The sequence below is a fragment of the Natrix helvetica genome (assembly GCF_964273705.1).
Source record: "Natrix helvetica genome assembly, chromosome: Z".
In the NCBI taxonomy this organism is placed as follows: domain Eukaryota; kingdom Metazoa; phylum Chordata; class Lepidosauria; order Squamata; family Natricidae; genus Natrix; species Natrix helvetica.
In genome coordinates this window covers 39139227-39150719 of record NC_138554.1, presented here as the reverse complement: position 1 = coordinate 39150719, position 11493 = coordinate 39139227, and the positions used below count along the sequence as shown (strand labels likewise).

General features: G+C 41.6%; 1 protein-coding gene across 1 annotated transcript; it reads right to left on the bottom strand.

The window, feature by feature from the left end:
* Positions 1–908: 908 nt before the first annotated feature.
* SOST (sclerostin) lies at positions 909–8304 on the bottom strand. The gene is made up of 2 exons (XM_081971127.1): positions 8025–8304; positions 909–3376 (listed from the first exon to the last, which is right to left on the bottom strand). Exons 1-2 carry the CDS (start codon positions 8272–8274, stop codon positions 2955–2957), a joined length of 672 nt encoding a protein of 223 aa, XP_081827253.1. The 5' UTR covers positions 8275–8304; the 3' UTR covers positions 909–2954.
* Between the last annotated feature and the right edge of the window lie 3189 nt (positions 8305–11493).

Here is an 11493-nt window from a genome sequence, read left to right as displayed (position 1 = left end):
GGCAATCTTTAAATTACATTGATTTTAGGAGAGCAATTAATCTGATGAGAACCTGTAACACTGCAGAGGTTGCCGAATTAAAAATCTGGCTCCGAGTCCTACCTAGATTACAGTGTTGGCAGCTGTAGATCCACAAGTTCTTCTCAATGAAGACTGAAAGATGCTTAGTTTGGGATGGATCATGTCACTGAGGAAAATTTTCCTTTTTTAAAATTGGTAATGTTTCCCACCCCCTTCCCACCCACCCCCTTCCCTCTGCCACCCCCCAGCCCACCCCCGCTATTTTTTATGCCAGTTCTCACTCCGTATGACGACACAGAAATGTTTCCCAAAAAGAAAAATGTGAAATTCTCCTGGGTGGAATTTAATGAAGTGGCCAACAGACCAGCCTGTTTTTCTTTGGCTCCTCTTCTGCCTAAGCTGTTGCATCCTCCCTGGCTTCCCGCACTGCTCTTGAGAAATCAGTGGAGATTTTTGTTTCTTCCCCTTAAAATAAAACCTGGAGAAATTACCCACCCCATCTTTTTTATCCATAAATTTATCCACACATAGATAATTTCAGGAGTTCATTAATATCAACTGTGTTTGTCTTTCTTACAGCTGTTAAGACAAGGGAGTTGTGTATTTCCCAGCAATTTCTGGTACTATAGTCAATGTGAAAGAAGCTAGAAATGAAGCCATTGCTAAAGGACCACAGGTTCCTCAGACCTGCTGTAACCCGACAGGATTAATTTGATTGAAGCTGGTTGGGAAGAACAGTGGAATTGAATTAGGCAGGTAGAGTCAAAGTGCCTGTCAACCTCCTTGGAGTTCAGGATTTGGGTTGAGCAGGTGCTTTCTGAGACGTCCATAGCCCCAAAACCAAACAAATACCAGATATCTTTTTTGATGAACAAGATTTTATTGATTATTTTTAGAAATATATCTGCATAACTCTGAAACCTCAGATTAAATATCAAGAAACAGGTTTGCCCAGTTGGCTACAAGAGAGTCAAAGAACATAAATAGTTTTTACGAGGAAATAAATAAAGATGTTATTTAAATCTTAGGGAAGTCAACTTTTTCACTGCCACCTCTTCCACTGCAAACAACATCTATTCAGGTTGAAGAAAAGGCTGTGCATCTTATGAGTCTAGCAATTGGGAAGGGGTGGAGTCAGATATGGAATGTTGTACTGTTATTATAATTTGCAGCTTGGCAACATTTAGCAACATCTGTGCCACCCAAAGACTGGTGGCGGTTTTCCCAATAACATAAGCTCGAAAACTTATAGGCTACACTAAGTAAAGAAATGGGAAGAGCAGGTTGTTTAAACCAGACTTAGGCCACCTGTGGCTTCCAGATATTGCTGAACTACAACTCCCACCATTCAGAGAAGACATGGCTTATGGTAAGAAATGTTTGAAGTTGTAATTCATAACATTTGAAATGCCAAAAATAGTATACACCTGTTCTAAGTTCTTCATCTTTCCCCAATTTGGTGCCCATTATATGTGTTGGACTACTGTTCTCATCACCAGCATCCAGCACTGCTGATGAAATCATATTCCAACATATGTAGAAGGTGCTATGAAAAGGAAGACATTTTACTGCATGATTTAACCCTAAAATTGTGCCTTTAGAAAATAATGGATAGTACAGATAGTACAGTGACTATTACTGGAAGTTAGCTATAAATGCATGGAGTGTTTTGAGCAATTTACATTCCCCACAGTTGCATAGAGTCAAGGATTGGTATACAGAGTAGAGATTTTTAAAATTTTATCAACAACTTAATTTTGGAGTTCCTCGTCTTCCCCATGTTTTCATGGAAAAATGAAGTAATCATCGTGTGCATGCTGCAGGCCCACCTGTGAGATCTACCATAGCTGAGCTTTGTCTCACATTAAATCCCAAGAGATTGTTGCCTTTATGTTCCACACCACCCCCATGTTAAAATTTGTACATACCCAACTTTAGATTCAGGAATGATGTCCAGAATTATCTGGATGTCTCACCACAAAGAGATGGTACTGAGCATAAATCAGTAGTATTTTAGGAAGAATTCTCATGGCTTCCTTCATTCTGCTTTCATCAATGATTGATGCTAATTTAAAGCTGGTAATCTTTCCAGATATTTTTTCTATTTGAGCTACTTTGAAACTTTCAACCCTTTAACTATGTGTGATATTCTCATTCTCTCCCCCCGCCCTCACACACACACACACCTTTATATGCTTCAGCAAAGTTAGTTGTCTGTACAGATCAGCACAACAAGCACTATGTGTACATTGTGATGGGACTTCTCCATGTTTCATTTTTAAATGACAAATGTTATAGCTCAGGCAATGCTGCAGCAGAATAGGAAACCATCCATCATAGATAGTTGCAGAAAGAAGTTAAGGGCCAGGGTAGCAAAGTATTAAAACTGCCCACTCCACCCTGTAGATGGTGGATACCATGATACCAGCAACTTCAGAAAAGGAATTCTGGGAGATGTAGTCCCAACACGACTAGAAGGCACCTGATTGGGTAAATCTGTTTTAAGGACAGTGATCTGGTAAGGTTGGATTATTCTACACAAACACCTGGCCATTTTGCTAGAGAGATGCTAATCCTTTGTCCATTAAGGAAGGACAAAGAAGTCTTGAAAAAAAGTAGTAGTGCACAGAGCTTGCCTCCCCCTTCAATGTTATAGACAATGCAACCCTCTCTAATCTCTGAGCACTCCTCTCTCTGACTGAGAACTGCTACCATCTGCTCAATTTGAATTCTCCCCTCCCCCTTGAAGCTCTCATCCAAATCTGATAGCTTTCAGCCACACCAATTTTGAACCTCTGGTTGGGAGAGCAGCCATGAGGCCATGGCCCTCCCTTCGCTCAGTCCCATTTTGATCCCAGTGCCATCAAAAAGAGAGGGTGGGTGAGGCAAAAATCTCTACTCTTCTGGGCTGAGGTCTCACCAACAGCCTCCATCTAGAAGGAATTCTCCAGCTCCACCTGGTTGGTCTTGCTGCCCCTGGCCCTGGGGACCCGAGGTTTTTTGTTTTTCTGAGGACGGGTGGTCTCCTTGCTGAAGTCCTTGAGCTGAGAACGATTGTGGTAGCGCGTGTACCTCTTGCATTTGCAGGAAGTGATGATTCTGGTCTTGATAAACTGAATATCCTCACCAGGGCAGGCTAACTGGACACGTTGGAATTGACCTTGTGCCGGGATGCAGCGGTAATCCATGGCATGCTGCCTCCACCATTTCCCCTTACCAATTGAATTGGGGAGAAGATGAGTTGGCAAGCATTGGCCAGAACATACGAGCTCCTTAATCGGCTTGGTGCTGCGGCAAGGGCCACTGGTGATGTAGCGGGTGACAAAGACTTCACGGCAGCCAAACTCCAGGGGTTCTATGGAGGAAGGAAAATAAATTATTACACTGAAACCTATTGGAGGCCTCTTACATCAAAGAAGGAGACAATCCAACTGGCCTGATTGTTTATTCAGCACAGTAAATAATTCTAGCATTTAAACAAAATATAGATACTGGGAGGGAGTTTAGTGCTTCAGGTGCTAGTGAATGGTTAGAATCTACCTGCAATTTGATGTGGAGCAGATTAGAAATTGATTTATGCTCTCGCAGTCTTGTGACTAGATCGTTGCAGGACCTTGGAGAGCTCTTAAGTTACATAAACATTGTTCCAACAATATGCAAAATAGGAATCTAAAATGTTTGACAGATTGTTGAAGAAGATTTAGGGCCTGGACTCTAACATGGTGCCAGACTTGATAATGTGCCAACCCATATGTTCCTTGACACCTGTTAGGCTCTTTATTTAATTACTTTTTTAAAAAAATGGGAAAGACTGCAAAGCAAATCACTGATCTCAGGCATAAGCTACATTATCAACCATGCTGTTAGTTGCACCTGTGCTTTAAAGGCATTCTTAGAATGCAAACTATACTGGCTGGTTGGCTGCAGCCCAATCTTTTGATTGTCTTCTGCTAAATGAGTGTTTTGTTGTTGTTTTTGGTTGGGCATATCAACCATGGCAACCCTGTTCTGAAAGTGCACGTAATATGCTTTGATAGTTCCACAGCGCCATCTGGCCCTCAAATATTAGAGGAGAGTGAGTCTTTTTCCAGCAAAGATAAGAAGTCAGCCAAGGCTAAAGTTGTCCTGCTATATGTCTAAAAAGTTCTACTAGTCAGCAGACTGAAATTCAAAACATTCAAGAGTTTCCAGGATGCACAAACACTTTGGTAATAGTGAAGTGATGGAGCAGATTGTAAGCATGCAAGTCATGTCTCCACGCTGACTTGCAGATCTATCTATGACAGGCCCTTAACATTTTAATACTATATTTCTCGGAAGTTTTACTGCAATATTAAAAAAACCTCTTCTGAGTTTTCTGATAACTCCATTTGGCAATCTGAACTGAGGTCTCATATACCAGAACCAGGGGTGAAATGCTACCAGTTTGGGCCGGTTCGCCCAAACCGGTAGTAAAAAGTGCTACTGGTTCCCAGAACCGGTAGTAAAAAATACTAAAAAAAAATTTTTTTAAAAAAAAAATTCCAACAATTGCACATTGCACAGCCAAAAACAGGGAGCGGGGGTCCATTTTTGCTCCCAGCAGGCTTCCCTGAAGCCTACTAGGCCAAAAGTGGGGGGTGGGTGGGGGGTCAAAAATGGGGGGGGTCTGTTTTTGCTCCCAGCAGGCTTCCCTGAGGCCTGCTAGGCCAAAAAGGGAGGTGGGAGGGTGAAAATGGGGATGGGGGTCAGTTTTTGCTCCCAGCAGGCTTCCCAGAAGTCTGCTAGGCCAAAAGCAGGGGATGACTGGGGGTCAAAAATGAGGGGGGTCCGTTTTTGCTCCCAGCAGGCTTCCCTGAAGTCTGCTAGGCCAAAAAAAGCAGGGGGTGGGGGGGGGGTCAAAAATGAGGGGGGGTCTGTTTTTGCTCCCAGCAGGCTTCCCTGAGCCATGCTAGGCCAAAAACGGGGGGGGGGGTTAAAAACAGGGGTCCATTTTTGCTCCCAACAGGCTTCCCTGAAGCCTGCTAGGCCAAAAGCGGGGGGGGGGGGGTCATATATGGAGGAGTCTGTTTTTGCTCCCAGCAGGCTTCCCTGAGACCTGCTAGGCCAAAAACAGGGGGTGGAGTTTAAAAACAGGGGTCCGTTTTTGCTCCCAACAGGCTTCCCTGAGGCCTGCTAGGCCAAAAAGGGAGGTGGGAGGGTGGAAAATGGGGATGGGGGTCCGTTTTTGCTCCCAGTAGGCTTCCCTGAGGCCTGCTAGGCCAAAAACAGGGGGTAGGGGGGGGGTTAAAAACAGGGTGTCTGTTTTTGCTCCCAGCAGGCTTCCTGAAGCTTGCTAGGCCAAAAATGGGGGGGGGGGACTGCTGAGAAAGAAAGAAGGAAAGAGAGAGAGACAGAAACAGAGAGAGAGAGAGAAAGAAAGAAAAAGAAAGGGAGGGATGGAAAAAGGAGAGGAAGGAAGGACTACAAACCTGACACTAGACACAGCTTCAGAGGATACCTTGAAAGAGCACAGCAATCCAGGGCTAGAAGGGACATGAAGGTCATCTAGTCCAACCCTGCTCCAGCAGGAAACTCACTGTTAAACTGAATTTCTGTCTTTTGATCCCTAGTTACATGACTACATAGTCACATGACCCCACCTAGCCATGCCCACCGAACCGGTAATAAAAAAGTTTAGATTTCACCACTGACCAGAACACTTTGTTTCAATCCCCATTTATTCATTGATAAAAGGGGGAAAAAAACCCAGATGGTGAAAGAGAGAGAGAAAAAGATTGTCTCCTGTATCCCAAACATTCCAGATATTTTCTCAAACTCATTTTGGGAAGGCTAGCTTTGGCTTTCCTTCTGTTACAAAAGCTGGACATAGAAGACTAACCAGAGACAGGTTGAAAAAGGAAAAGCAGAGATGCCAAATACCTCTGGCTGTTTAGATTGACTGGACATGCTGGCACACAAGTTCAAAGAAGCCAACTTGAAATGCCTTAAAAGAGCAGCCCAGTCTAACATACATTCTAGAGCAGTGCTTCTCAACTTTGGCAGCTTGAAGATGTGTGGACTTCAACTCCCAGAATTCCTTAGCTAGCTATTCTGGCTGGGGAATTGAGGGGGTTGAAGTCCACACATCTTCAAGCTACCAAAGTTGAGAAGCACTCTTTTAGAAGCCCCTAGGCTAGCTTGGGGCTCTGCACAAAGTCAAGAATGAAAGTTTAAATTACCCAGGGGATCAATGTGATGGCCTTTCTCACCCATTTATGATTAAATCTAAGTACATATTCTGTATTTCACTGAATTATTGCTCTGTTGGTTTTTTCCTCTGCCTTTATTGTTTCTGCAGATTTTATTTAGATGCAAGTGCTTTAAGGCAGAGGGTTGACACAGCCCACTCTATCAGTATTATGCAAGCCACAGGAGTAGAAATTTTCCTTAACGTATCTGTTTACATTAATCTTAGTATTTTTGTAAGATTTTTTTAAAGAACCAAAAGAAATGATGGTAATTGTTTGTTTTCTTTGTTTTGCTTGAGCAGATTTGGAAATGTGGGGAGTATGAGAAGGTGCTTGGGTTTTATTATGATTAATTCTTCCCTTTGATACATTTTCATTATAGTTGCACCTTCAGAGTTGCAGTTGATGGCATTTAAGGAGAGAAAACCCTCTTGGATTATTGAACCTGATTTTAGATTGTCCACACTATATGTATTTTATTTCAACAATGCTTAGAGACTTTAATTACTTCTGGAAGAGACAAAGTGATTAAAAGTGGCAACCCAGGATATCTTTCTTTTTTATTTATTTCTTTTTCCTCCCTTGTGGTTTTCTCTTTCTGTAATCCATTTTCCTTTTTTACGATAAATTTTTCTATTTTCAATTATAATTAACATAGTTTGAACACAAGATTTTGCAAAACTTTGATAAGACCCTATATAAAATAGCAATAGATTTTTATGGTATGAATGGCTGTAAATAATTCAAACAGATTTTTCTAATAACAGAATATTCTAAACTTATAGGGTTCCTTAAAGTTAAGGACAAGTGTCCAAACATGTATGACTATATTGCATGTTGTTACACATGTTTGGACACTTGTCCTCAAGTGAGATCGGGATCCAAATATGTAAGGGCAGAATTTACATTAGGGTGCACATTATTCATTATTTCATCATATTACTATAATCAAGGTTACAAATACCATCTATGACCAATCTTAGCTTTAAATCCAGATACCTGTAATGGATGGATGGATGGATGGATGGAAGGAAGGAAGGAAGGAAGGAAGGAAGGAAGGAAGGAAGGAAGGAAGGAAGGAAGGAAGGAAGGAAGGAAGGAAAAAGGAAAGAGAAAGAAGAAAGGAAAGAAAGGAAAGAAAGAAAGGAGGAAAGGGAAAGAAAGGAGGAAAGAAAGAAGGAAAGAAAGAAAGAAGGAAGGAAAGAGAAAGAAGGAAAGGAGGAAAGAGAAAAAAGGAGGAAGGAAAGAAAGAAAGAAAGAAAGAAAGAAGGAGGGAAAGAGAAAGAAAAAAGAAAGAAGGAAGGAAAGAAAGAGAAAGAAAGAAGGAAAGGAAGGAGGGAGGGAAAGAGGGAAAGAAAGGAAGGAAGGAAGGAAAGAAGAAAAGAAAGAAAGAAAGGAGGAAAGGGGAAGAAAGGAAGAAAGAAAGGAGGAAGAAAAGAAGGAAGGAAGGAAAGAAAGAGAAAGAAAGAAGGAAGGAGAGAAAGAGAAAGAAAGAGAAAGCAAGAAAAAGAAGGAAGAAAGGAAGGAAAGAAGGAAGGAAGGAAAGAAATAAAAAGAAAGAAGGAAGGAAAGTGGGAAAGAAGGAAGGAAAGGAAGGAAGGAAGGACATTATTTTGCTGCTCAGTATTGGACAGAGCTACGCTGCTCAGTATTGGGCTAGTTGGCCCATCCCGACCTGGAGAACGCAGCGTCCGAGGAGCGTGCAGTTCTCCCGAAAAAGAATTTATTACCATGCCAAACCAATCAGCTGAAAACACAGAAAGCAGGTTAGTGAGAGTTTTTGAACTGTCTTACCCATCCTTCCCGAAGAAACCTGGGAATTCCTCCGTCCTTGCTGAGCTCGGTTGCTCGTGATTTCGGTCTCGTTGTAGGCAAACGCCGCTTGCGCTGGCTGCTCCGCTGCCCCAAAGGTCTTGTCCAGGAAATCTGGGATGAACTCCGCGGCATCGTTTTTAAGCACTTGCCAGCTTCGCCCGGAGGGAAGGTTGATTTGGAGAACGAAGAGCAGGAGGCCGAAAGAAGCCATAGCTCGGAAGATCGGCATGTCCGCGGGAGAGCAGGTGCGTCCGGCAGTCTTCTGGCTTCCTGGGCTGACGAACCTTATTTCTCCTTTTTAAATTCCTCCGAAGAAAGCGGCTGGCCAATGATGGGGAGAGGGAGGCTCCAGGAGAAGTGGGCGGGATCATTTGGGCCAGTGCGTTTGCAGAGACCCTGGAATTCGGGTGACAGAAAGGGGGCGGAGGGGGGCGCTGAGTGCCTACATCTTTGCTGATCTCTCCTGGTCACCGGTTTTATTTGCACCTTTTATAATAGAAAAAGAAGAAAAAGTTGGATAGGGAGAAAAAAAAGTATAGGTCTTTGGCCTGTCCCTAGGCATCTTTTCCCACAAAGACATGTTTTGAAAAATCATTTCACTCTTTTCCTCTGTTTTCAAACACATTTCTGACTGACATGGGGCCTCATCTTTGGCCAAAGTGCCAGTTACAAAATTTCCTTTCTTCTGATTTTTTCTTTTTTTAAACCATTTCTATGGTTATGCCCTTTAGAAATCGGATTTGTGTGGAAAGGAGAGGGGAGAAACTAGGTAATTAAAAACATTGATTGGTTGATTGGTTGATTGATTAGTTGACTGTGTTCAATTCAAGGTGACATACATAAGATGCCCTCCTGCTTTTCCTACAACATCCATGTGAGGTGAGGTAGTTAGGCTAACAGAGATTGACTAGTCCAAAGTGATGCAGCCAGCATCCATACCTAAGGGAAAATTGAAACTCAGGGTCTCTGCTCCTGCTCCTTAACCATTATATTAAATGGGTTCTTAATGTAAGAGTCCAGTCCAGTCTGTCTTGCACAGCTACCTTTTGTTCCCTATAGTGATAAACTAAATATTTTCAGAAGCTTCGCCATTAAGAAGGCAACAGTGACTGCATGTAGGTTCTTCTTCCCCTACCTACATCATGGCTCTGACCTTCCAATTCTGATCCCCTTCTCAAGCTTACAGCAATCAGCACATCTTGGAGGAAGAGGTTCCATGGGGTAATTAGAGACTATGAGGGACACAATGGTTGCGTCATGGGAACAACATAGCATTCTCTCCTCTTATCAAACATAACTTAAAAAGTCTTATCCATCTAAGCATATATTTTTTTCTATACCAGTCTTCCATCCGTATCACTATCATGGCGAGTTGGATTTTTAAAATCTAACTGACCATAATGGGGTGATGACTCATACATCAAACACATCTAAAAGACTTCAGGGACAGACACACTATTTTAAGGCAATATTCTAGTGTAGGTAAAAATGAACCGGGCATTTTCTAGAAACTTTTCTACTATTTCATTTGTTCTACATGTGCTCCTTGCTTGCATGTATCCATACGTTTTACTTGTAATGTTTAGATCTTGGCCTTTTAAACAATATAATAATTTACTGTTCTGAATATAGGCAGTGTCTATCAAATTATGCATTCCATCCAATTTCTGTACTTACCAAAATAAATTGATGACACATATGCTTTTTTTTTTTATTGAACACATTCTGAAGGAGTGTTGTTGCTGGGATGATGAGAATAAATTATACAATCAGATTTACTTGCCTTGCAGTAACCTATGGATGCCACAGGGAAAAAAATGACTTGCCTGGTTTATCTCGACTTGCCTGCTTATCTTGTTTAACCAAAGAGATGTTTAACTAAAACTAAACTAAGGAGATGTTTAACTCTTGTTTAACTGAAGGCAATACTCTATCAAATTCAAACCTAAAACTCCCAATTTTCCTGAGGAAAAGAAACCACTTGTTTTGCACATTTATTCTCCGTCAGATCATATAAACAAAAGAAAAATTGTGAAATAAACACAGTTTGCATCTTTTGAAATCAATGCCTCTTTTAATTGCCAGAACATTGACTTTCTTCTACATTTTACTGCTGTTTGAAGTATTATGAAATATTCCATATTTTGGGAAACTATCCATGGCTCAAACATTTAAATAGCAATGCACAAGAGCTTCTGCAGAGAAAGGAATAAAAAGAGCTGTCACCATCTCGATCAAGATTTGCTTTGATCTGTCAGGCTTAGATTGGCATGTCCTTGAATCAGCTATGGAGGCAAATATGGTCTTTTAGGGGTGCAGTATGGGGCACCCAGGATGTGGGCTAAGACGCTGAGGTTGTCGATCAGAAAGGTCGGCGGTTTAAATACCTAGTGCCACATAATGGAGAGAGCTCTCGTTACTTATCCCAGCTTCTGCCAACCTAGCAGTTCGAAAGCATGTAAAAATGCAAATAGAAAAAATAGGGACCACTTTTGGTGGAAAGGTAACAGCATTCCGTGCACCTTCAGCATTTAGTCATGCCAGCTACACTACATGACCACAGAGATGTCATCAGGCAGCTCTGGCTCTTCAGGTTTGAAATAGAGATAACCACCGCCCCCTAGAGACAGGAACAACTAGCACATGTGTGCGAGGGGAATCTTTACCTTTACCTTATGGGGCACCCAGATGAAGTCCATGTTCTTTATGTCTTCAGCATCTATTTAACTTGTGACATCAATCTTAATTCTCTCATGGATCATATAAAATAGGCTTTTGAAAAGTATGAATATATATTTTTACTGTACTAATGAAAAGTAAAGATGCATTCTTTAAAAAAGAAGATGAGATATGCACTTTGGTTAGGAGGGGTAAGAATGGTAAGTTACAGCAGGAAATGCGCCTTCCGTTTTTCTCATAACATTTTCCCCCCTCTAGAATTAAGCACTATAACATTTCTCTTTAGAAACAACCACAACTGTGGTTTTAGAGCAGTGCTGTCTGGGGAATTCTGGGAGTTGAAGCTCACACATCTTAAAGTTGCCAACTTTAAAAATCACAACTTTAGAGAACAAATGTGAATGTATCTGCTCACTTCCCTCAGAAACAAAATATGTCTTTTCCCTCCCTTGATTGCAGTTTTTTTTATTCTTGAGTATCTATCATTTAATTTCAAATCATAAAGCCACTTTATTCCCAGATGAGATTCTAAAATCTCATTTTATTCCATTTTTCACTTCTGTGTTCTCAGGCTAATATAAATTCTAGCTCTCTCCTCCCCCCCCCCTTTGTGTTTATTTATATGAGCTTGTCCTCACCCATCACCCACCCCTCCTTTTTATGTTTTCTCTGGGGAATGGGAAGGAATTTGTTCAATTCCAAGCAGGAAATCATCCACTGATACAAAGTATCACCAGCCAGCTTAAACAAACATGTCCTCACCACTGTT

What these genes read in the sequence shown, in the direction of transcription:
- SOST (XM_081971127.1), bottom strand. Translation starts at nt 8,274, where the DNA reads ATGCCGATCTTCCGAGCTATGGCTTCTTTCGGCCTCCTGCTCTTCGTT. An exon ending in GGTTTCTTCGGGAAGGATGG is followed by an intron (nt 3,377 to 8,024) that starts GTAAGACAGTTC and finishes CTTCCTCCATAG; the next exon opens with AACCCCTGGAGTTTGGCTGC.